At 35.8% G+C, this 24242-nt stretch overlaps 1 protein-coding gene across 18 annotated transcripts in view; it reads right to left on the bottom strand.

The window, feature by feature from the left end:
- The window catches only part of LOC311628225 (disks large homolog 2), a gene marked incomplete at its 3' end in the record, with an annotated part of 1110130 nt that overhangs the window by 516318 nt on the left and 569570 nt on the right, over positions 1–24242 (bottom strand). For all 18 annotated transcript variants that reach the window (XM_084895257.1, XM_084895256.1, XM_084895260.1 and 15 more), the window contains one exon: positions 18283–18407. In XM_084895257.1, the coding sequence (XP_084751383.1) occupies positions 18283–18407 (125 nt within the window). The remainder of the gene's footprint in view (positions 1–18282; positions 18408–24242) is intronic.

The raw sequence follows: 24242 nt of genomic DNA, 5'->3' as shown, positions 1-24242 counted from the left end.
CTCTTCCTGTTACAAGGAAGAAAGTGCCCCTTCTGATACCAAAGGCCCATCATTTCACATTTTCTTAAATACTTCACGTGATCATTTATGTCCTACATCTTCTTTATATCCTGCATCTTCAAACCTAGCCTCTCTGTGTGTCATTCTCTGAATATTCAAACATTCTCTGGTATCTCCTATATTTTGAAAAGCTTCCCATGGAATAACATTTCTGCTTGGCTACTATCTTGTCTCTTTCCTCTTCACAAATCAAGTTTATCAGAAGAGCTGTTTTCATACACTCTCTATTTCTTTCTTCCCAGTCTTCCTTTATCCCATTCTAATTTGAGTCCTCTCATAATGGCCCTTCTAAGACAAATATAGAAAATGTTCCCAGTAAAGTCAGTAAGCTGGTTTTAGCCAAAGTTAACATAACGTCCTCTGTCCTCATCTTAGTAGATCGCACAGCAACATGAAGGCCAATTGCTCCTTCCTCCCTGAAACACTCTTCTCCTGGTTTCTGTGACTCTTCTGCTTTTCTTCTTACCACTCTGCATGCTTGTTTTTAAATCCCCATCTTAGTTCCACTTTAACCTGTTGATTTTCACACTTAAAAACCAAAAGCAAGAACAACAGCAAAACAACGTTTGCTCTGTTTTGCATGTTTTATTGTTGACCTCTAATTTTTTCATTATAAATTTAAATAATAACAAAATATATAATTTCCTGCCTATTGTGAATTGTAAAATTTTACTTTATGCTGTTATATCTTTATTTCAAATGTAGATAGTGGAATGTAAACATATACTGCTTTGAAATCTATGCTCACCAAGTTAAAATGTAAATTAACATATTTTTGAGCAGTTGGAAATTTTACATTATTGCTCTTTCTTCCTTGAACTTATGTTTTATTTCACTTCCACTCTTTCCCTCATATATTTTATGTTAGACTTTCTTATATGGATCTGTCATTGAAACACACTTATATAAAACAGAAGTGTGGGTAAAAATATCAATCTAGGATTATTTTCAAACTTCCAAAGACATGAAACTCTAAATGTTAAACATTTTCATGTGGACTGGGTTATTGTGATGATGATTAACCATACAAATTGGTCAGAATAATATAAACATATGAATTTCAATTTATAACTCTAAAATAATAAAAACAGAATTGTATTGGATATGTGTTTTTAATGGTTGAGTAGAGCTTTCTCAGATTAGTTAATGTTTCCATTGACAACTCTGAATTAATGTTAGAATGAGACAATATTCCAAATTTCTATTTTTTATCTCTACAAATGTAAATGCTGAAAAACTTGCTTACAGAAACAAGTGGATCAAAATGGGAGGAGAATTTTGAATTCCTTCCAAGTTATATGCCCCAAATCCTGTGAGATAAATGTAAATGCTGAAAAAAACTTGTTCATAGAAACAAGTGGATGGGAATGAAAAAAGAATTTTGAATTTCTTTCAAATTCTGTGATTGAAACTATTTTAATAATCAACTAGATGATGATTGGTTTTCAATTTTATTAAGAGTAAAGAATGGAAAACCATATGATTTATAGAAAAGATGAATTACCCATTCATTAGAATAACTGGCTTTCTCGTCCTGGACAACAATATTTCAGATTATTATTTATGCCTAGCAGTGAAGTATTACTGCTAGATAAGTAATAGGATAGTACTACTAGTAAATAGTAAATAATAGTAAGTAGTAATTGCAGTCATAGTAGGATTGAGAATGGGTCAGACATATGCCTATGATTTATAAAGTTGGAGAAGAGCAATTATAAATTGAAACATGGAAAAGAAGAATTGGTATGAAGCTTCAGGAGGCTTCTTGGGCAAATAAAAATAAAGACAGGAAATAAAGATCTGACAAGTGAGTCCCACAAACTTATCTACATACTTCTGGGTGTATGCATTATTCAATTTTAAAATCTCTGGTCTAACCTACATAAAAAATGTTTGAATAATTCAAGATTTAGTCCTAAATCCTCTTCTCTTTTTATTCTATATGTTTCCAAGGTAATCTCTTAATTTATTTGGCTTCAAAAATTCACAATTATGTCCCTAGCCAGATCTCTCAGAGTTTTGATCTGTATGTTCAACTGCCTATTTGACATCTCCACTGGAATTCTTCATATGCATCTCAAACTTAACACTGTCCAAAATAAAACTTACATTCCAATTTTGCATCTTCATTAGCTGTTGTAATTGTTTTGCTCCATCAATCAAAGTTATCCTTTGCTAAGTCTACTAGATGGGGAAATTAAGGGTATGGCATACCCAACGCCTGATATGGGGGTCCAGGACAGGAAAGACAGTGATGCTCATTGTAAAGAAACATTTCCCCAACATCCCACTCCAAAAAATCATGAAGCTTCATTGGGTTTACTCCTTGAGTATATTTTAAAACCTGTCCACTTCTCCCACTCTTTTTGTCAGCTTCCAGTCCAAGCTCTCATCCTTTATCACCTGAATTACTGTAATATCTTCTTAGGCTGCACTTCCTGCAGGCAACCTTGTCCACCAACCCAGATTCCCACAGCAGAGTGATCTTCATAGACAACAATTTAATTCACTCGTTTTCTCACTGAACCATTCAAAGTTTTATATTGCTTTTAGAAGGATAAAGAACAAACTACTATGGCATCCAAGGTTCTCTCTGCCCGATTTCTCATGTTTACCTCCCCATTTTCATCTGTGCCTGTCCAACCCCTCACCAGCTCTAGTCCCAGTGGCCTCTTCTCTATTCCTCCGCAGGCCTTTGGGCAAGTTCTTCCTGCCTGAAAACTCCTCCAGCCCTTTTCACTTGGCTTATAATGCTCTTTAAACCTTAGCTTAAACAGTTTCTGCCTACAAGGCTTCCCTTGCATGCCCCAGTCTAGATTAGTTCATGCTATTACCACCTTTCAGTTTATGTAATTTTCTTCCAATAAACCTCATTTTAACTCTACATTTTTTTAGTCCTCTACTGCACTGAAGGCTTCACATAGACACAGATCCTATTTTCCTTTTTTTTTTCTGCTTTATTCCCAGTTCCAAGTATCTGATACATACAATGCTCAGTAAATATTTATTAGATAAATAGATACAGTCTGAGAGTAAAATGGAGGACTCAGTGTCAGTTAATAAATACTTGCTTTACTCATTATGTTTGACGCTTCACTTAATTTTCTGATTTCAGTGACTTGTTATAGGAGTAGATAACAGTGACATCAGCTCACTCAAGGTTTCTTATCCCACTACATTGAAAATCCTGAGACTAAATAGTTTTTTATTGATTTTGGAAAGGAAGAGAGGAGAGAGAGAGAGAGAGAGAGAGAGAGAGAGAGAGAGAGAGAGAGAGAGAGAGAGATCAATGATGAGAGGAATCATTGATCAGCTGCCCTTTGCACCTTGACTGGGAATTGAACCATGACCTCTTGGTTCATACGTTGATACTCAACAACTAAGCCATGCCAGCCAGGCTAGATCTGCATGTTTGATGGTTTGATCCAAATGTCAGGGAAGTAGGAATGCAGACGATATGAGTTTATGGGACAGAAAGCAGCTCTGGTACTCTCACACACAGCCTGATAATTAATAAAAAGAATGCATTTGAATGCAACTACACAATATGTGAGATTTTACAATAATATATACTGGAAAATAAATATTATAAGAGCTTATTTGTGTTTTAACACATACATGAACACAGGAAAAGCAAACAATCCATTCTTTAATTCATTTTTTTTCTAAAAGAAAGCATTGCTGCCAGGCCAGAGAGGTTCAGTGGTTGAGCATCAACCTAGAAACCAGGAAGTCACGGTTCAATTCCTGGTCAGGTTACATGCCCAGATTGCAGGCTTGACCCCTAATGTGGGCCGTGCAGGAGGAAGCTGATCAATGATTCTCTTTCATTATTGATGTTTTTCTATTTCTCTCTTCCTTTCCTTTCCTCTCTAAAATCAATAAAAAGATATATATATAAAAGAAAGAATTGCTCCTTTTTGCTCTTTTTTGCTCCCTGCTTGCTTTTTTTTTTTTTTTTTTTTTTTTTTTTTGTAATTTACTGCTAAATTGGATTGTAATATTTAAAGATGTAATGGAGGGTAAGAATAGAGAGGGAGTTAGATCAATGTTTTAATTAGTACGAAGTATTGTGAATTATAAACTGGGACCCTAATATCTGTGTTCTAAATACAAAACTAACTCACACAACTAAAAATGGTTTGGGCTAATTTCAGATAATAGGTAGTTCTTTACAAACCAATTAGAGATCACTTGCCTGAGGTTGACTTGTAAATTGTCTTAACTCAAAATATTGCAGTAACACTGACACTGCATGTTAATGTCTCTTTGAAAGCTTGTTTTTCCCCAGTAAACACTTTTATTCTTAAGTGATTCATGTGTAGTGTCAAAGCAGACTTCTGGTCTATACTAGTAATCGTTAAAACAGAAAAAAGCAATAAGTACTACTGGAGCCAGTTTTCACACATTTCAAACCCAGACCTGCATAATTTGCAATGGGATAGTTAATCTGTTTATTTTCCCCAATATCTCTCAGATTTTCAAATCCTTTCCACAAAGTTGTTCAGTAGAGTGTAATCAACAACATAAAGGCCCCAAAATAGGGTAAAAGCTACATAATGTTACACTGATATGACATGAAACTGCTGATATTTAAACTAATGTTTGCAAAGTATTTTGGTTGTAAAGAAATGTCTGTTGTAATATTGACTAAAATAGGCAGATTGAAGAGTTCAGCTATATAAAAACCTGTCCTGAATATGAAAGCATGTAATAAATAGATATTTTGGTAATGGGATTATGAATAATGCTGATTTACTTTATAAAAGACTATATTTATCATTTTTTTATGCTGAGCATGCATTACTTTCTTTAAAAAAATCTTTATTGTTGAAAGTATTACATATGTCCCATTTTTCCCCACCCCTCACCCCCTACTCCAGGCCTTCACCACCCTATTTTCTGTGTTCATGGGTTATGCATATATGCATATAAGTTCTTTGGTTGATGTCTTTCCATCCACCTGCCCATCTTCCCCTGCCTTCCCTCTGAGATTCTATAGCCTGTCTAGCACTGTATTATCTTCAAAGATAAATTATTTATCTTTATAATTTCTTTCATAGATCACATGGTGACTAGACCTTCAGTCCACACTAATCAGTCACTTACTAAACACTGGAAAGAGTCTGAGTGTAACTTAGGTATTTTTTAATTTTAAATTTTTAACACTGTCAGGAGATGTTGGTAGGACTCTGTGTTCATAGATCCTTAAGTATACATTCAGTTATTGATCTGAAGACAATCATAGCCATGTACTGTGGTGGGGAGACCATGGATTTAGGAATCAAACAGATTGGGTTAGAATTTTGGTTCAACCACTTTTAACTGAAATCAATGGAAATAAGCTTAATAAATGGCAGCTCTTATCAGTTCCAAAGGTCTATATTAAGCCAATTTGAAATGATCTGATGCTTGCACAAATATAACCACATTAGGCCTTTCTAAATACTGATATGATTTATAACTTTTTAGTAAACCATTCTATTATGAGTAAGGAACAATGTTAAATGTAATATGAGAAATAATGAATAAATAATACGAAATTTCTTTTTCCTTTCTTCAGATAAAGTTTTCAAAAAATAACTAGGCCATTTAAAGCAAATAAACAAATTCTTATTAGATAAAAAAGAAACAAAAAAACTAAACAAAACAAAAACCGTATTTCTTGAGTTGAAGGCAACAATGATTATCATAAAACTTAATATGAGAAATTCTAAAAGCCGAGTACTCTACCAAAAACATACATATATTATTCATTTTATTTTTACTGGGCCTTAAAACTCAGTGAATATATTTCCTTTATTGTACCTGCCAATAAACTTTTAAAGGATTAATGTTCACTAATGAGTACTTCTGGGGGAGTCAGCAAGTAGAGGCGATCTCTTAGGGTCTACTCCCTTTTCCCAGAACAGTTATACTCCAGGATTCTCTGACTTCAGTGGCTGTATGGATGTCTTTCTCAAGTTCACATTCTTAAGGGTTAATGATAAGGATTTATGTACAACCCAAAGCTCACAAGTGTTCAAAGAACAACTATTTGCAGAGGGTGTGGATGAAGCTTGGAGTTGTAGCCTTACAGGCATGCCAACTCCCCCCTCCCCCTTCTCCTCATGGCTCCGGAAGGAGCTGGGAGAAGAAAGGTGTGATGGGGAAGCGACTGGAGTCTGCTCTCTCTATGCTGAAATTTCCTGGTGCAGAACTCTTAACATTCTAACCTGTCTTTCCAGCCTCCTCCTCCTCTAGGAAACTGATGTGCAATGTACAAAGGTGGGTGTGTGGGTTGTGTGGAAGGGTGGAGGGATATCTTGAGAGTAAAGGTTGCCTGGCTTGGACAAGGCAGGGTGAAACCTGCCACAGCCCCTGCATAGGAGTTGAATTAATATTGAGTATCTCTAACATCTTTATTATTTTGACATCTAAGTATCAAGCCAATTTGCAATGATCTGATGCTTGCACAAATCTAACCACATTAAGCCTTTCTAAATAATAATATGATTTATAACTGTTCAGTAAAACCATTCTTGAAAATAATAGGTATTTCCATTGAACTAGAAACCAGAAGATAATTTGAAGCTTCCACTCTACCCCCCGTCCTCTTCTCCCAAACCATTTTGCTTTGGTCTAGTTTCCAAAGAGCTAATTTGCTAAAATCAACATGGAATATAGTTTCAGAATATTAGAATGACAACATGCCTTCTTGGGAGACTATCAGAAATAAATAATAACGCATATACCTTATCAGCATTTAAAACTTTGGTTATTAGGATTGCATCTTCTTCGAGGTACAGATTTAATCATAACAAAGGGTTGATTTTCTGGCTGTGATTACAGCATACCTGAACATCTGAGACTGTTCATAAAAGTCAAATGATCAGAATTTGATTTTAAAACTAAAAATCCCCAGTGATCCTATAGTGTACTCATTTTATGGAGAAAGATGCTAAGACTAAGAAGGATATGCAACTGTCTCAAGGTTTTGCTGGTTAGTGGCAAAAATCCCCAGGTCTCTGTCTTATCTTCACCAGAGCAGTTCAGCTTATTAACTTTCAGTCTGAACTGTAAATTTGAGTCTATACCTGTGCCAGAAATATACACGCAAAGCACTGGCTGGGATTAAATCAGAATATTTACATCTTCATGCAGCAATCTTAAGGGAAATGAACCATCACATCTATGTCTTAACAATCCTATTGTGCCTTTGCCAGGAATCAAAATATATTTTTTTCCTTATTTATATTTGGATTACTGGACTTATAAAACTCAGTTTGAATAAATTCTCTTAAATTTTAATGCACTTCAGTGATTTGTTTCTGGCTTTTGTTGTTGCTGTTGTTAATCCTTATCCAAAAATAATTTTTACATTTATTTATTTTATTTTTTTAGAGAGAGTGGAAAGTAGGGAGGCCATAGGGTAAAGAGAGAGAGACAGAGAGAGAAACATCGATATGATAGAAACACAGTGATTGGTTGCCTCCTACCTGTGCCCTGTCCAGGCCTGGGGATCACATCTGCAACCCAGGTACATACCCTTAATTGGGAATCAACTTGTGACTCTTTGGTACACAGGCCAGTACTCCAACCACTGAGACACACAGGCTAGGACTTGTTTCTAATTTAAAAAAGTATATATTTTATTGATTTTTTTACAGAGAGGAAGAGAGAGGGATAGAGAGTTAGAAACATCAATGAGAGAGAAACATTGATCAGCTGCCTCTTGCACCCCCCCCCCACTGGGGATGTGCCCACAACCAAGGTACATGCCCTTGACCGGAATCGAATCCAGGACCCTTCAGTCTGCAGGTCGATGCCCTACCCACTGAGCCAAACTGGTTTCGGCTTGTTTCTAATTTTTGAAAATATAAACTTTACTCAGAATCATTTTTATAAATTGTTGCTATTTTAGTATCTGGAACAGAGGTCATATATCTGCTAGTTTGCCTAGGAAATGGAAGCATGGCATAATATTTGCCTACTTTAAATATTACTCAGATCATAGAGGCATGGAGCCTGAACTGAAGGTATTCTCTACTTGTTGAACAGATTCAACAACTTTTCTAAATAATGGAACTTCAAATGAATTATATCTGTAACTTGACAGCAATTCAAAGAAGTTGTGAGCTTTCTGAAACTAGAAAATGATTTCCCTCAGATTTGTAAATAAGAATGAATATCCAGAAAAGAATGAGTGGATATTTTTATAACAGTGATTTTTAACATCTTCTCAGAGTTGTGCAATCATTAGCACAATTTTAAGACATTTTCATCATGTCCCAAAGAAATCCCATACTCATTACCAGGCCCTAAAAAACATTACTTTACTTTCTATCTTTATGGATTTCTGCATTCTGGACATTTCATAAAAATAAAATTGCATAACATATGACTTTTGTATCTGGCTTCTCTCACTCAGAATATTATTTATAAGATTCATCTATGATGTAATATGCATTAGTCCTTTTCATGGTAGAATAATAGTCCATTGTATGCCTATATGACAATTTATGCATTCATCTGTTGATGGTAATTTAAGTTGTTTACGGCTATTACAAATAATGTTGTTATAGACATTCATATACAAATGTTTTGTGTGTGGACATATGTTTTCAATACTCTTTGAAAATATAACTAGAAGTAGAATTGTTGTTCATGTGGTAACTTAAATTTCAAGGAACTTGACTATACTATTTTATCTTCTCACAGCAGTGAATGGGAGTTGTGATTTCTCCACATCTGGCTAACATTTGTTATTATCTAGTTTTTGAATTATAGCCACCATGTTGAATGTGAAATGGTATCTCATTGTTGTTTTGATTTTCAGCTTATTAAGGAATACTAAAGTTGAACATCTTTTTATGTGATTGGTAGCCATTTGCATATCATCTTTAAAAATATCTATTCAAATCTGTGGTAGGCTAAACAATGCCCTCCCCCACCTTTCCAGGAAGGTCAAGTCTTTTCTTTTGACCTGTGAATGTTATATAATAGCCAAAGAGACTTTACAAAAAGAAGGAGTTAAATTAAGAATCTTGTGATGAAGAGATTATTCTGGATCATCTGCATGAGTCAAATGTAATCAACAAGTCTTTATAGGAAGCAGAATAGTTACATTCAGAGAAAGGATATGATTACAGAGCAAAGGTTGGACTGATGCTCTTTGAAGAAAAAAAAAGACTTATTAGCTAAGAAATTCAGGTGCCTTGAAACAGCTAAGACAAGGCAAAAATATTGATTTATCTGGAATTATCTGGAATCACCCTGTCAAGATCTTGAATTTATTCCAGTTAAGGCTGATTTTAGATTTGTGACCTATAGAAAGATAAGATAAATTTGTGCTAATTTGTGTCTCTAAGTTTGTAGTAATGTGTCACAGCAGCAATAAGAAACTAATACAGTTTTTTGCTGATTTTTAAATTAGGTTATTTCACTTTCTATTGTTGAGTTGTAAAATTTTTATATATATATTCTGGATACAAGTTTCTTATCAGATATATTACTGCAAAAATTTTTCCCCATTCTGTGGGTTATTTTTTATTTTCTTGATGATATACTTATTTTTTTTTTTTACAAAGAGCGTGTGGGGGAAATGAGAGAGAAAGAGAGAGAGAGCGAGAGAGAGAGAGAGAGAGAGAGAGAGAGAGAGAGAGAGAGAGAGAAAGAGAAATACTGACTTGTTGCCTTCTGCACGAGAGAGAGAGAGAGAGAGAGAGAGAGAGAGAGAGAGAGAGAGAGAGAGAAATACTGACTTGTTGCCTTCTGCACATGCCCTGATTGGGGCCAGAAATGGAACCTGCAACCCAGTACATGTCCATCACCAGGAATTGAACCCAAGACCCTTCGGTCCATCGGCTTACGTTCTAACCATTGAGAAAACCTGGCCAGAGCTCAATGTCCATTGAGACATAAATGTTTTAATTTTGATGAAAATTTTATCTGTTTTTTCTTTTGTTCTTGTGCTTAAAATAAAGATTTAAAAATATGTTTTTATTTATTTTAGAGAGAAAGGAAGGGAGCTAGAGAGATAGAAAAAAAGCACTGATCAGCTGTCTCCTGCAGGCACATAGTTGGGGATACACATAGCCTGCAACTTGAGCATATGCCTGAGAATTGAAGTAGTAACCTCTTGGTGCACTATACCACACCCAAATCACTAAGCCACACTGGCCAGGGTTGTTCTTGTGTTTCTGGTGTCAAATAAAGAAACTATTACCTAATCCAGAGTCCTGAAGATTTACTCCTATGTTTTCTTCTAAGAGTTTTATAGTTTTAACTTGCATTTAGGTCTGTGATATACATTGTTAATTTTTGTGTGTAATATGAGGTAGGGTCCCATCTTAATTCTTTTGCATGTGCATATTCAGAAGTCCTGGCACAATTTGTTTAAAAAAACGGGGTGGGGGTGGGGGGAGTTTATTTGCCATAAGACTATTTCATTTAAACCATAGAAGGATTCCTCTGTTTAGATTACATAAGAGTTGACCAAAATAGGAAAACTGTTGTAGATGCTTTTCCAATGATGACTGTACGTGGGTACCTGGTGTTCTACCAGATGCATAGCTGAAATTATTCTTGTTTAGTAATTTTCCTGTGTAGTTCTAAATTGTTGGGAACTTGTCATTACCAGTCACCATGGAGCCACTTGCTAAGCTATTTTTTTCTTCTCAAAGCAGAATGTCAACACATTTAGAGCTGATATTGATGGAGAAAATTAAAGGACAGAAAGCTGTTCCCTTTCATCCATTTTCATTCTTGTGGGCAGAGATGGAAGGAAATATTCCATAAGAATAAATCCACTGATATTCCAACCATACATTTTTCTAAGGAGGGTGTTCTTGTAATTCACACTGCATAATGAAGTCCCTTCTCATGAAGAAACTAGAGGCCCGATACATGAAATTTGTGCAAGGGGCTCAGCCCTTGCAGCCTGGCTGCCTTGGCTGGCCCTCGCAGCTCCTCACAGCCTCAGCCAGCCCTCACAGACCCAGCTACCTTGGCCGGCCCCCACAGCTTGGCATTGTCCAGAAGGTTGTTCAGATGGTCATCCAGAAGGATGTCTGGATGGTGGTTCTGCTATTTGATCTAATTAGCATATTAGCTCTTGATATTGGATTGATCATGTCAGCAGTTGGGCTTATGTGCTGCTTTGGCTTCAAAAAATGATGAAAATAAAGTTCAAGTGGCTTTGAAGACACTGAGAGTTTCTGTCTTCCAATGGAAAATGTAGCATAATCATAGTCATTTGGTGCAACAATCAGTTGGGTGGCAGTGGAAACTGACAGGTTGGATTTGGTGACTCATGAGGTTTTCGTTTGCAAACATCCAAACTCATGAATGTTCAATGTGAAGAGGAACTCCAAGGATTTAGCCATCTCATGCTCTTTCACTAACTGAGAATCATTTATTTGCTTAAACAATCTGAAAGTGAGGCATGGGCATAAGTTTCACACTATGCTGCTTGGTAGTTGCTCCCTTTCTTCTGCTTGGTGCTTTTCATCGGCATAGACAATGTTTGAGCTTAAGATTGCCTTATCCATTTTCAAGTCGTGTGAGATCTTCAGCTACTGATGATCACCAATCATCTCTCTTCTTCTTTCCCTTTCCTCTGTCCCTTTTCTTTCACTCCTCTCTCTCTCTCCTCATGTTCTTATTTTTAAATCACTAGAGAGTTAATGGATTTAAAAAAAAATCAAAAGAGTAAACTGCTAAATGACAGCCAAAGGGCAATGGAGTAGTTTATACACAGAGATTGTATTCTTAAAACATTGGTCTTTGACCTCTCATCTTTGATCAATATAATGAAACCTCAGTGTGATAAGCATTCTTGTTTGAAATCAACAGGAATGTTATCTTGGCTTTCATCAGGACAAATCCAACCTTACCTGTAAATAGACACAGAGGGAATAACTGAAGCAGTGGACTTAGAGGAAACTTGTTTTTTTCCATCTTGTCTGGGAGTAGAAATGATTGTGCTGAGGGCCAAGAGATTAAATTGTGTCCCTTGTCAGGAAATTGGCAAGCAGCCATCTTTTCTGCCTGCTCCTACGTGCTGCTTTTGTGCTGTGGATGGGCTTAATAAATGCACTGCGGTGTAAATGTCACTGCTGCATCACCAGGCGGAGGTTGTCATGTGATAGCTCTTCCCCAGGATGACAGGCCAATATTGGTCCTCAGCAATCCAGGGACTTAAAGCCGCACAGAGGGCATTTTTATGGTTGATTCAAAAGCAGAAATAAAAATTGTTCTTTAAGGCATGGAAATATATCCATTTTATTCTGGAAGAAAATCTAGTGTTCTTTTTAAAATGTTCTTACTTTAAAGGTAGGTAATGCTATCAAATTTGAATGACTATTTCTAGAATTAAAAATACAAATGACAATAATATTTTAATTCTATCTTTTTAAAACAATTATCTTTATTGTCTTAGTAACATTTTTAAAAAGTTCAATCTTACTGTTAATGAAAAAAAAAATAAAGCAAAGGAATATACCATTGTTTGCCTCGGTAAACAGCCCAGAATTATATATATGTAATCCCACGCAATACTGACAACCTATAATAAAAGAGGCCTGATTCAAAATTGTTGGTGAATATAGAATTTGGTATAATATTTTTGGAAAGAAATTTAGCAATGTGTGTAAAAATTCCTTAAAAGGCTTGTATTTTTGGTTCAGAAATTTTACTATTAGAAATATATCCTAGCCGAAACCAGTTTGGCTCAGTGAAAGGTCTCAGGTTCGATTTCGTCAGGGCATGTACTTTGGTTGCAGGCACATCCCCAGTAGGGGGTGTTCAGGAGGCAGCTGATCAATGATTGTCTCTCATTGATGTTTCTAACTCTCTATCCCTCTCTCTCCCTCTCTGTAAAAAATCAATAAAATATATTTAAAAAAACATATATTCTAAAGAAATGTTGAGAAATGGTATCTTCCAAAAGATTGCTAGTTATTAAAAACTAGAGGTCTGTTGCATGAAGATTCATGTAAAATAGGCTTTCCTTCCCCTGGCTTCACTACTGGCTGCCCAGGAGTCTTTGTCTTCAGTCTTCAGTCTTCTTCAGTCTTCAGTCTTTGCTCTGGTTGGAGCCTTCAGTCTTTGCTCCACGCCCACCTATGCAAATTAACCTTCCATCTTTGTTGGGTTAATTTGTTTACTCACTCCTGATTGGCTAGTGTTCATTGCAGTCAATTTGCATATTTTCTTTTATTAGTGTAGATGTTAAGAAAATAAAAATTCCATAAATTCCTAACAATATGAATAGTAAATATATTATTAAACAGCAATTAAATATTTTTAAAAGTTTTTTAACGACATAGGGAAAGATTTATGAAATAAGTTTATAAAAAATTAAACAAATGTTAAATATTAGAGCATAAGCTAAACTAAATAAAAAGCAAAATAGCAAAAACAAATAGCAGAAATAAATGTACAAAATATGTTAACAGTCATTGACTCTAGTGTAAAAATCAATGTGTTGAGTTTTGTGTAGTTTGTCTACTTTTCTGAATTTTATACATATATTACAAGAATAATTATTATATCCATAAACACACATGCACAAGGAGTTATATTAAAAAAAAAAAAAAAGGTTGCATGGGAAAAAGACCACTTCAGAGAAATTCATCCAAACCACCATATGCTCTCTTAGCTTTCATCTTCCATTTCTCCTTAGGCTCTGGCTCTCTCCCTTATGCCAGCTTAGTCTCTCATCTTCAGCCACCACATGTAAAAATACATCTCAACTGGTCCCTGTGTCTGTTGTCCCTGGGGTACTGGTTTCTTCCGTATTTCTGACCTTGGTCCTCTCTTTTTTTCTGACTATTTTTGCTTCTAGGTGTGTGAAGGGCCTGAGACATAAGGCCTAGTCATAAGGCCTGAGCAGTGTTTCTGAGGTTTAGAGCATGGTAGTACTGACAACAGCTTTAATGGGAAAACCAATCTGCAGCCCAGCCATAAGTGAATTTCAGGGTTCAGAATTTCATGGTGTCCATATTAGTTTTTCATTTCTGTGTAAGAAATTACCACATATTTAATGTCTAAAACAATATATATTTAGTAGTGCAGCATTTCAGTGGGTCAGGAGTCTGAGGACAGCTTAGTAAAGTCCTCTACTCTGGGTCCCACAAGGCTCCAGTCAAAGTTTCACCTGTGTGTATTTCTTTTGGGAGCTCAGAATCCTCCTCTGAGCTCAAGTGGCTATTGGAAGAATTCAGCTATATGACTGCCAGCTCCCATCATGCCAGATGTGGACTGCTGTCAGCTCCTAAAGGACTGGGGACTGCTATCAGCTTCTACAGGTTACTCTCAGGTATTTTCCATGTGGCTCTTTCTATAGGTTTCCTCACAACATGGAAGTTTGCTTTATCCAGGCCAGTAAGACCATCTGTTTGCTTTTAAAGTTCTCACTGGGTTAGCCTGGGCCAACACAGGATAATTTCCTGTTGACTAACTCAAAATCAACTGGTTAGAGACCTCAATTATATCTGTGGGAAATCTCTTTTCCAAAATAAAGTAATATTACCACAGAAGAGATATCCCATTATACTCAAAGGCTCTGCCCACACTCAAGGGGAAGGAATGAGAAAAAGATGTGGGTCACTGGGGATCATCTTAGAATTCTATCTATCATAAGGATACCTTCCTGGCTGTCATAGACTTGAGGCTCAAGTTCAGTATTCTGCACACTGAGTTGTGTTGATGGCCTATGAATTTTACACAACTCCTTCATATCTATAATTTTATTTAATCCTTACCTCAGCGTCCAGAGAAATATGCTATCTCCAATTTACCAGGGAGGAAACTCGAGGAAAGAGAGCTTAAAAAGAAGGTCACATAACTAGAAAATAGAACTTGAAACCTAGATCCTCTGACTCTAAAAAGTATGCTCTTTCTCCCACATCACTTTTCTGGAGCAATCACTGAGACAGACCTGAGTTCAGTTTGGAGCCTCACCTAATTAGGGAGAAACTCACCTCTTACCTCATCTGGATCTGTAGTACAAGATAGAACTTAAAGACAAAATCATTAGAGCCAGACTGCCTGGGTCTAAATTCTGGCTCCAACATTTATAAGCAAGTTACTTAGTTTTTCAGTTCCTCAATGATCTTATCCAAAAAATGGGAATAATGAAAGTATAGTCTAATGGAATTATTATAGATTTTAAATTAGTTAATGTCAGAAAAGTATTTGGTACATTGAAGCACTACATTGGTCTTGGCTATTATTATTATTTATCTATTATATTTTGACTAATGTAGAGTCCAGATTACTACTCTACATTGAAGTAACCCATCATCTCACTTTTCTGGGCTTTAGTTTATCTGCAATTTTTAATATTATTTAATTATCAAAAATGTAATTTATAATGGAAAGGATACATTTAGAAGTTTTAAAAGTTTGTAATCCACAGGAAAGACCAAAGAACTAGTCAAGTAAAAAACAAATAAACCCTAGGTTTTGTGTATTTACTTTTTTAAAACACTGAAGATTCAGTTGACTGTAGAAACTTGGGAATAAAAACTTAGAAACATTTTTAGTATCATATCAATTTTTAAATGTGCTTTAATCCCATATTATGACCAAGAGAAAAAGAGATGTAAACAGATAGGAAAGGGAAGCTGAGGGAAAAAGATAGAGGATGAAAAGAACCTGAAAGAAAGTTAGAAAGAATAAGATGGAAGCAACTATTGTAGAACATCATAGAGAAAAAGAGAAAGACACTGAGGCAAGAGCAGAAAAAAAGTCTACTGAGAGATAGAGTTGGAGATATGAGAAAATTTGGTAAAATTTATTGAGCCAATACAAAGACCAATGAATAGAGGTCACAAGGAAGAAAATTGTGGCTCAATAGAAAAATAACAAATTTTATACTGATTAGAGTTTTCCCTTAACATTGTGAAAACTTTACCTTTGGGAGTTTTTAGGCAGAGACCAAATGATATAGGGGATTCTATTATTAAATGATAGATCAGAGAGTACAGTACATAAGTGACATCTGGGACTAGTTTTTGTATGTATGCAAAGCTGGCTGAATGATCTTCTAAAAGTCTTTAAGCTTAAATTTCCTGAGTCCATATTATAATAGCCACAATAATAGTACATACTTTTGTCAGTATAGATGCATGTGTATCTGTGTTTATCTATATTTTATTTACATCTAATATCTATTTATCATCTATCTATCATCTATCTATCTATCTATCTATCTATCTATCATCTATCATCTATCTATCTATCTTAGCACAATGCCCCACATGTGAAAAAGCTGAATAAATATAGGCTATCATCATGTGTATTCTCTCTACAACTATAGAATGCTGCTTCCAGAACAGCAGAACTTCCTTTTATCTCTGTGGGCATACTGTGGTCACCCATGCTCGCAGGTAAAGAATGGTGGCAGTCTCAGAGATGCTACTTTCCATTCTTAACTGTAGGCAAAGCACGTAACATAGAGTAAAAATTCATGATTGTGGCCCATCGATTTCTGAATGATCCTCTAACAGCTCTATTCCTAAACCTTTGTAATGGAGCTTATCTGGCATCCAGTATTAGCAAATCCAATCCCCATCATGGCTCACAGAATGACACAGCATCTATTTCAAATTGTTCACCCTGGAGCACGGATATTTCCTCTCTCAGTAACTGATGTCCTCAAATCAGCTTGAAAATCCTATTGTCAAAAAGCACGTGTTTCCTGAGAGTCACTCATTTCTTTTCTTGTTGAGAGAGGATGCAGAGGTACCTGGGGGAAAGAAATTGTAATTCTCTTCTACAAGCTGCAAAGATGCAGCTGTCAAAAGTAATCAGTTCATCAGAAGAATTGAGTCGAGTACAAAAGTGTCCTTAGCTGCCTTCTAAGGAAAACAATAAGTGCGCTTACTTATGCTAAATGGAGGAACAGTCTGAGGAAGGCCAACAAAGCTTACATTGCTGCTTCTTGGGTCATTGTCCTCACAGTGGCTCCATGCAAGCTAAAGCTATACTTAAAAGGAATTAGGTTGTACCCTCCCCTCATTAATTTACCATCCTCCTTCCTCTTCTCATTTCTTTCACTCATTCACTCATTCAAAAACTCATTCTTTCAGCAAGAATTTGTTGATCCACTTTTATATATAACTGGCTGGTCTGAGAGGATTTACAATCTGGTAGCGGCGCTAAAATAACACGAGGACATTATTTTCTTCCCAAGGAAATGTCTCCTAATTGTCTCCAATTCACAGTCTCTTGTTGCTAGTGTTTTGACCTCAGATTGAATTTTATTTTATTTACCAATTGTCCCATCTGGGTAACACTTCATTCCCCAAATAATCTTCAGTTCTTCCAAGAGAGGGACCCTGACTCAAGCAGCTACTACTCTCACCTGAGCAGCATCTGGCTTCACTCCATCCAACTACTTCATCTCACCTTGTGGCCATCATCCAAGCCAACTTTGCTTTGTCTCCCTCTTTGTTGGGACAACTTGCTCTTTCTCCCTCTGTTCTCATCCACATTTGTGGGGTTAGTGAAAACTTTACTATGCATATACATTTACATATACATAATTAATTTCAGAGAGGAAGGAAGAGGGAAAGAGAGAGAGAAACATCAATAATGAGAGAAAATAATTTATCAACTGCCTTCTACATACCACCTCCTGGGGATGCAGCCAACAACCCAGGCATGTGTGCTGACCAGGAATCAACCATGACCTCCTGTTTCATAGGTTGACACTTAACCACTGAGTCACATTGGCCGGGCTTAATTATTTTTTTAAGACACAGAAGGGAATATTCCTTTGCAACAGTTTTATAGATGCTGTCCAAACTCCTACCAAAGACCTTATAAATAGCTTCTGAATCTATAAATGTACAGAGTGTCTATAACATTGCATTATCTGCTAATATTCCTTAAAATATATTATTTTTCTATACAGTTTATTATTTTCTCATCAGCTCATAGGATTCTTCTGTCCAACCACACTGAAGGCTCCATGGAGCAAAAGACATATCTGCACCCCCTTGTCACGGTGCCTGGACCACTACTGAATAGGTAGCCATATGCAAATTAAATACTACTTGAAATTCAATTAATAATGAGAGATCTGCAAAGTTGTTTCAGAAAGCTTACTTTAACAGCTTTCTCTTTGAAGTACAGAACTTTTGTAGACTTACTATTCTCCAAAGGGACAAATTTAGCTCACTGATATGGCATATTTACGTTCCAAATAATTCTAACATTTCAGTTCTTTACCTGAGTCTGCCATCCTCTGCTGCAGCACCTCCAGGTATAATCTTCGTAATAAATATGCCAGGGTCATCTCCAATATGGGGATTATCTGTCCCTCCGGCAATACTGAATCCCAGGCCAGAATTCCCCTGTAGAAACAATAAGTAAATATTAAATGATGTAGCTGTCACCTACACCTAGTCCCCCTTGCACTCTGTGTTATCAACTTACTACTTAAATGGAAATCAGGTGATAACAGCCTTGTGTGCAAGACTATAAAGTGCACCATCAGCAGACAAAGGAAGGTCAGGAAAAGTACTCAGGTTTGTCTCTGCACCACAAGCATTCAAGGGCCATATATTTTTGCCTTTAAGAAATGTTTCCTTTATGGAGCAATTAAAATGATCATTTTTAAAGTAGAAAATAAAAGCTTACAAATTGAGGAATATAGAAAGTACAAAAATTATTACTGTCAATTGTACTAATTATAAATGTGAACAAAGAATGGAAGAAAAGGAGTTATATAAAAATATTTGATTTGGTAGTATAGTGAATTTGTGGTATTTACATTTCATTATTGTCAGTATTGTTGCTCTGACATGTTTACCCATAAAATAACTGTGTTCCTATGTACCAAGAAACTTGAACTTCTGAAGTCAGAGTCCCTACCATAGTCGTAATAAATGTAATATACCTTGTAGTTATAGGCAGGTTTTTATTTGCAGTAGATATAGAAAAGGAATGCATTAATTCTGAAGCAGGTAAATTTGAATAGTTTATATTCTAATAAAGCTTTCATCTTAAGTGTACATATAACCCTTTGAAATTTGTATGACAAAGTCTCCCTGAAATTCACAAATCTTACTTAATGTATTTCTTAATATATTAAATATATTTCTATTTTACTTGTTTCTTATTTGACATTTTTCTTATTTGACATTTCTTATTTTATAGTAGAGGCCTAAATGCACGAAATTCTGCAAGGGGCTTGGCCCTCACAGCCCCATGGCCCCCGCCAACTGGTCATGTGGAAGAACATTTTAGAAGGTCCTTCCAACATCTGGTCTAATTAACATATTAGCTCTTTATTATGTAGGCTATTCTTAATTTATATATTTCTAATTTACATATTTCTTAATATCTATCTCCATTGCTATATTGTATTTCCGTATTGCATTCAGATTTTTTCCCTAATTTGAATTATATTTTAAATTATTTCCATACAACTAGGTAGTCTTCATAATTACCCATTTTATTTTATTGCTATTTTTATAATTACTCATTTTAAATGACTAAACAATATTTCATCAAGGTCATATACCACGATTTATCTATATAGTCCCTTGTCACTGGATATTTAATTTCTATATACTCTTATGACAAAGAGAGCTTACTAAATTTATAATCATTTGATTAAATTCTGCTCTTGGGTAAATAGAGATAGGGACTAAGAACTAAGTAGTTAATGCACAAAAGTTAATTAGGGCATGCAATTAGTCAAAAAAGTTCAATGTTAAGATAAGGTCAGCTATAAATTGACAGTGTACCATGGCAGACATCAATGTAATGTTTAGCAAATTTTATGGATTGAATTAATAAAAATCTAAATTCCAGAGGGTTGTGTTCAGAATTGCACATTTACATTGAGAAGTTTAAATTAATAATTCAACCACAGTAACGAAAATCCCATAACTTTTTACTTCTAACACCTATCAAATTTTGTTTGTTCTTTGAAAAATTCCTATGTTCACTGAACAGAGATATTATTGGTAGCAGTCATGTAATCATGAATTTAATCTTTATTAAACACCATTTCTATGCCTGACACTAGATGAGGCCATGGCACTACAGCAGTGAACATGTCAATTGATGAGGCACATGAGAGGGAAGTACAGAGCACAGGACTGAGTAACAGGAGAACCAAGCATAGGGACTTTTCCTGAAGGAAAATAGCAGTTAGTTACTTTTAAGGGGGTCAGTATGAGAGCTGGGGAGAAGGAGAGAAAGTTCCAGCAGATAGAAGAACATATGTAAAACCCCGAGAAAGGGGATGCCAGGCCTGAAGAACAGACAGTAAGGCTGTAACAAAGAAAAGAAGGAGAGTCAGATTAGATGAGTCTTTATCATGAGATTTCCAGAGCAGAATGCATATAAATTCATTTTTGGTTTTACGTATTTACTGGTATTGGATGGCTTCTGCTATGTGACCGTCTTGAAGTTAAAGACAGGGATTAGGATGGGATGACTCTTGCCTTCATGGAATTCAATACAGAGCTGAAAAGGCAGTGATAATCTGGCATCTGTTGATCAATCACACTGTCATGTGTATAGCCACCAAGATAGTATTTAGGTGATTTATAAGGCAGTTTATCTAAGATCTAGGGATTTTGGAAAGAAAGGTAGTAAGTATCTTCAATATAATTTGGGTCTAGCTCCAAGAACATTGACTGGAGTACATTGGTCTTACTAGAATTGGCACTTCAGGGATAATAATTTTTTGATTAATGGGGATAGGGAAAAGAGGCAGATTTGGTGAGATATTCATATGCTTTCTCCTAACAATATCAATATTTTGGAAGAGAGTGCTCAAACTTGTCATTTGACAAAGGTAGTCAACATTTAGCTCTTAATCTATTTTCCTTATTCCTAGTTTTACACATTGACCCACAGGAACACTGAACTGCTGGCTCTTTCTTCCCTAATCCATACTATAATTTCTCTCTGGGTCTTTACTCATGATGCTTCCTCTACCAGAAACTTCCCAACTTCCCCTTGTCTGGTCCATTTCTTCTCCTTTTCTAAGATATGGCTCAGAAGGCATCTATTCTAGAAAATATTAAATATCACCCCAGCTCTTCTTTTCTGAGTAATTCCTCTTTTGAGTTTTTATAGATTTCTATGCTATTTATGTAATGCACTGTGTGATTTTGAAGTTATATGTTTATGATTCTATCTTTCCACCAAACTGAGCTTCCAGAAAGCAGGGACTGTGTTCATATTTGTTTTGTGGTGCCTTGTTTGGCACATAGTATTGTTAAATAAATATTTGATGAATGAAATAACAGACAAACAACCTTACTGAGAACATTTAAACTCTATTGGGAAGATTCAGCAAGAACACAAAAGAAGTCCACAATGTATTAAGAAATGCAATGAGGATAAAAGCAAGTTCATACTCTGTGGCTACAACAATAAAAATGAAAAGTCTAGCTATACAAAGTGTTGCTTAGGTATAGGATGATGAGACAGAACTGTCCAAATTGGGAATAAGCTGTTCTGGAAGGGAGGGATTGCTCTTCACTCAATGAGCAGCTGGCTAGTCACTGGACATGAGAGACCCAACCTTCTATTGAGAGTCAAGCTGGATAACTTTAAAATTTTTCTTCTGGTTCTCTGGCTAGATTTGTAAAAAGTCTCTTTTTGTTAACAGAGAAAAAGGAATGCATTAGGAACCTTTAGAGAAACAGGTAGATCACTGTTGTGTTTTTTATTTTTAAAAACACATTTTTATTGATTTGAGAGAAGAAGAGGGAGGAAGAGAAAAATAGAAACATCAAGGATGAGAGAGAATCATTGATTGGCTGCTTCTTGCATGCACCTCACTGGAGATCAAGCTTGAAACCCAGGCATGTGCCCTGACCAGGAATTGAACCATAACCTCCTGGTTCATAAGTCGATGCTCAATGACTGAGCAACACCTGCTGGACTACTGTTGCATTCTAAAAACTTATTCGTTGAATAGGTAAATCTTCGGAATAATGGCTTTGGTGAAAATGCAGCAACATTTAACCACTGTTTTGAGAGTTAACAGAGAATATGGTAGTTCTGGCATTTACTAATATACACTGCCTTGCCCTCAGATCCACTCTGAAGAAAAAGAATAAATGGATCAAGAAGTCCTCAATGAAAAGAGAGAGGTAGAGATGGGGTGTACCTATATTTCTGGTCCCAAGTTTTCCAAAAGCTTTTGTGTTTCAATTAAAACCAGTCTGCCAGCTGGGCCTGGGCAGTCACCAAGGTTCTTTAGAAGAGGTTCATCTGAATTCAACTAAGGAAATTATTCAAAGTGCTTTCCCATCTACTCCATTTGTTCTCTCCCGCCTTCCCATTCAGGCCTCTGCTAACAGCCAGCAGCATTCAATGGAGAGAGAGACAGATAAAAAGCGGCAGTGAAATTACTGCCTGCTGCTCTATGGCTGAATCACTCCAGTCCCCTGACAATCATCCTGGAGCCAGCCAGCTGCATGGGGTAAACCCCTGAACCTCTCTCCTCTGAGCAGCAATCTCTCCATGGGAATGGGCATGCCCCTGGCTTATACACTTAGATCCTGAATATTGTGACTAATTAACCCAAGTGTTGATACATGAACCAGTCAATGGAAACTGCGATGTGGCATGCTGGTGAGGGCAGCCCCCGTACAGAGTTCTGGGTGAGCTGCTGTTCCCTTGCAGTTGGGCAGATTGCATGACTGATGAATGAGGCTGGCATGGATCATTAGCTGATTCTTGTCCAGGAGCACAAGTCCATTGCCTAGCCAAGTGGTAGTTCCTCTTCCATGCACCACACTCTTTCCCTCTCAGAAAAAGAATCAGCAAAAAGGAAAGACACTTTGCCGCTTAATTGATGATTGCAAATATTAATACAATATCCTCAGAAAAGCTCCTCTTTCGTTAAAAGTGTGCTCTCCAAATGAAAATTACAGTCCTTAAAAATGGGGATATGAAAAAGAGAAAAAAATGAAGAAATTATAATCATATACATTTATAGAATGTTCTATTGACAAGGAATTTCTTTGATGTTTATAAGTTAAGCTACTAATTTAAAATACTGTTTAATGTAGTAATTCACTTCTAGAAGTTTATCTTAAATCAGAGATGTGTGTAAACATTTGTGTTTAGTGTTGTCACAGTATCATGTTTTCAAAATAAAAAACAAAACAAGCACAACTCAAAACCACAAAAAGTTCTTAGTCTAGAAATAAGAGATGCCTGTTTTCACTTATAAACTTTAGGAGTTGCATTTACAATGTCTCAAAGTTTGCTATATTACATTGCATTTATCTGGAAGCTGCTGCATAGAGAAGTCATCAGGAGATCTGCATTTGATGAGTGATCACCGTACTGGTAGATTTGGTAGCTCATCTGACTGGTAATTTGTAGAAAAGGAGTTTAAAGGGATGGGTGAGTGTGGAGAGGAAGCATTTTCAACAAACAAGTAGAAAGAGAATGCCAGATTTCAGCAGGCCAAATAACTAGAAGCAGTAAAGGGTGATACCGTAAAGGTAGATTACTATTTCTGTGAAATAATTTTGTTCTGAGAAAAGATATGTTGTAATGTCTGATGAGAAGGAGGCAGAATAGAAGAGATTTTAGAGGATGGTGGAAGGGGACTCAAGCATGTCTGTGAGCTAAAGTGAAAAAATGCTTGGAAAAGAAAATTGAGGCTAGAGAAGAATGGAGAATACATGGGAAGGAGGAGTGAGGAGTGAGAAAAGTACCTAGAGTTTAAATCTTTGAGTCCTACCTTAGATACTGGTTAAATATATGTGGTAGCTATAGCCACATCAAGGAATACAATAGTATTTTGAAAATAAAAGATCTTTGCAATACATCTTTCAGTAAAGAAAATAAAATACAATATATTGTGATCTCACTTTGTAATATATATATATGTATATATATATATATATATATATATATATATATATATATATATGGAAAAATACTAGAGTATGTGTCTACCAATATGTTATTAGTGGCTTTTAATGGATATTAAAAGTAGAGATTTTTTAAAACTTTTGTCATTTTGAGAAAACCCATTTTTAATTTTTCATATAAAAATACCTTACATATAAATATACTCATCATTCTTGTAAAACCTGTCTAAGAAAGGTACAACTAATTGTTTTTTGAAAACATATGTTATCTTTGGGTAGGCAGAGGGATACTGTTCTATCTGAGATAAGAATGACCAAATTCCTATA

Source organism: Pipistrellus hanaki (assembly GCF_964339955.1).
Source record: "Pipistrellus hanaki genome assembly, chromosome: 9".
Lineage (NCBI taxonomy): Eukaryota > Metazoa > Chordata > Mammalia > Chiroptera > Vespertilionidae > Pipistrellus > Pipistrellus hanaki.
Note: the sequence above shows the minus strand (reverse complement) of the source record. Positions and strands in the feature narration are given on the sequence as shown.